Source organism: Lepidothrix coronata, unplaced genomic scaffold, assembly GCF_001604755.1.
Source record: "Lepidothrix coronata isolate B3197 unplaced genomic scaffold, Lepidothrix_coronata-1.0 Scaffold765, whole genome shotgun sequence".
Taxonomy (NCBI): Eukaryota; Metazoa; Chordata; class Aves; order Passeriformes; family Pipridae; genus Lepidothrix; species Lepidothrix coronata.
In genome coordinates this window covers 2,958-5,144 of record NW_016690945.1, presented here as the reverse complement: position 1 = coordinate 5,144, position 2,187 = coordinate 2,958, and the positions used below count along the sequence as shown (strand labels likewise).

The 2,187-nt window shown below is 63.6% G+C and overlaps 1 protein-coding gene across 1 annotated transcript in view; it reads right to left on the bottom strand.

Moving 5' to 3' along the window:
- Nucleotides 1-6: 6 nt before the first annotated feature.
- TRIM15 (tripartite motif containing 15) overlaps nucleotides 7-2,187 on the bottom strand; it is a gene marked incomplete at its 5' end in the record, with an annotated part of 4,742 nt that continues 2,561 nt past the window's right edge. The window contains one exon of the mRNA XM_017840062.1: nucleotides 7-600. Coding sequence (XP_017695551.1) covers nucleotides 74-600 — 527 coding nt within the window. The remainder of the gene's footprint in view (nucleotides 601-2,187) is intronic.

Here is a 2,187-nt window from a genome sequence, read left to right as displayed (position 1 = left end):
GGAGGAGAGGAGGAGGAGGAGGAGAGGGAGGAGAGGAGGAGTGGCGGTGGCAGCTCGGGCGGGCGGCAGCGCCTCAGTTGCAGAGGGACAGCGAGGAGCCGACGTAGAAGAGCCAGAAGAAGGGGAAGATCCTCTCGGAGAAGGCGGCGGTGAAGGTGAAGATGGGCGCCATGGTGTCGGCGTTGTAGAAGGCCACCCAGCCGCCCTCGTAGTCCAGGTACACGCCCACCTTGCGGGGCCGCTCGCACAGCGACAGCGGCGTCTCGGGCGAGGTGAACGCCTGGTACTGATCCCAATTCTTGCCCTTCCAGTTGAGCCCCACCGCCCAGATCCCCTCCTCGGGGGCGAAGTCGACCTTCTCCTTGCGCCGCACGGACTCGCGGGCGGCCCCCAGCACCCAGCTCTCGCCGTCGCCCACCTCCACCTCCCAGTAGTGCCGCCCCGCCTGGAAGCCCTCGCAGGCCAGGACGCAGAAGGCGTAGTCGAAGCGCTTGGGGTGCGCCGGCAGCTCCTGGGGGGCCCCGCGCAGGCGGACGCTGCGCTTGTCCTCCGACAGCACCAGGTAGGGGTTGGCCGTGTCGGGGTCCAGGGACAGGTCGGCTGGGAAAGGAGGGGAAAAAGGGGTGATTTAGAGTCTGTGTCCCAAATGGGACAGGGGGGTCACTTGTGGGGTCACTGTCCCACCACAGCACCAGGTAGGGGTTGGCCGTGTCGGGGTCCAGGGACAGGTCAGCTGGGAAAGGAGGGGGGAGAAAGGGGTGATTCAGTCTGTGCCCCAAACCCAACAGGAGGGTCACTTGTGGGGCCACTTGTGGGGTCACTTGTGGGGTCACTTGTGGGGTCACTGTCCTCCGACAGCACCAGGTAGGGGTTGGCCGTGTCGGGGTCCAGGGAGAGATCAGCTGGGAAAGGAGGGGGAAAAAAAGGGGGTCATTCAGTGGCTGTGTCTCAAATGGGATGGGGAAGATGCAGGTGGGTCACTTGTGGGGTCACTTGTGGGGTCACTGTCCCACCACAGCACCAGGTAGGGGTTGGCCGTGTCGGGGTCCAGGGACAGGTCGGCTGGGAAAGGAGGGGAGAAAGGGGTCATTCAGTGGCTGTGTCCCAAATGGGACAGGGGGGTCACTTGTGGGGTCACTTGTGGGGTCACCGTTCCACCACAGCACCAGGTAGGGGTTGGCCGTGTCGGGGTCCAGGGACAGGTCAGCTGGGAAAGGAGGGGGGAAAAAAGGGGGTCATTCACAGTCTGTGCCCCAAATGGGACAGGGGGGTCACTTTTGGGGTCACTTGTGGGGTCACTGTCCTCCGACAGCACCAGGTAGGGGTTGGCCGTGTCGGGGTCCAGGGAGAGATCGGCTGGGAAGAGAGGGGGGAGAAAAGGGGGTGATTCAGTGGCTGTGCCCCAAACCCAACAGGGGGGTCACTTTTGGGGTCACTGTCCTCCGACAGCACCAGGTAGGGGTTGGCCGTGTCAGGGTCCAGGGACAGGTCGGCTGGGAAAGGAGGGGGAGAGAAAGGGGGTCATTCACAGTCTGTGCCCCAAATGGGATGGGGAGGATGCAGGTGGGTCACTTGTGGGGTCACTTGTGGGGTCACTGTCCTCCGACAGCACCAGGTAGGGGTTGGCCGTGTCGGGGTCCAGGGACAGGTTGGCTGGGAAAGGAGGGGGGAAAAGGGGTGATTCAGTGGCTGTGCCCCAAATGGGATGGGGAGGACACAGGGGGGTCACTTGTGGGGTCACTTGTGGGGTCACTGTCCCACCACAGCACCAGGTAGGGGTTGGCCGTGTCGGGGTCCAGGGAGAGATCAGCTGGGAAAGGAGGGGGGAAAAAAGGGGGTCATTCACAGTCTGTGCCCCAAATGGGACAGGGAGGACACAGGGGGGTCACTTGTGGGGTCACTGTCCCACCACAGCACCAGGTAGGGGTTGGCCGTGTCGGGGTCCAGGGACAGGTCAGCTGGGAAGGAAAGGGGGGAAAAAAGGGGGTCATTCACAGTCTGTGCCCCAAATGGGACAGGGGGGACACAGGGGGGTCACTTGTGGGGTCATTGGGGGTGATCCAGTGTCTGTGTCCCAAATGGGACAGGGGGAACAAAGGGGAGGTCATTCCCAGAGTCCCAGCCCCCCAGTCCCAGCCAATTCCATGGAATCCCTTGGAATGGGAGGTCCCAGCCCCCCCAGTCCCA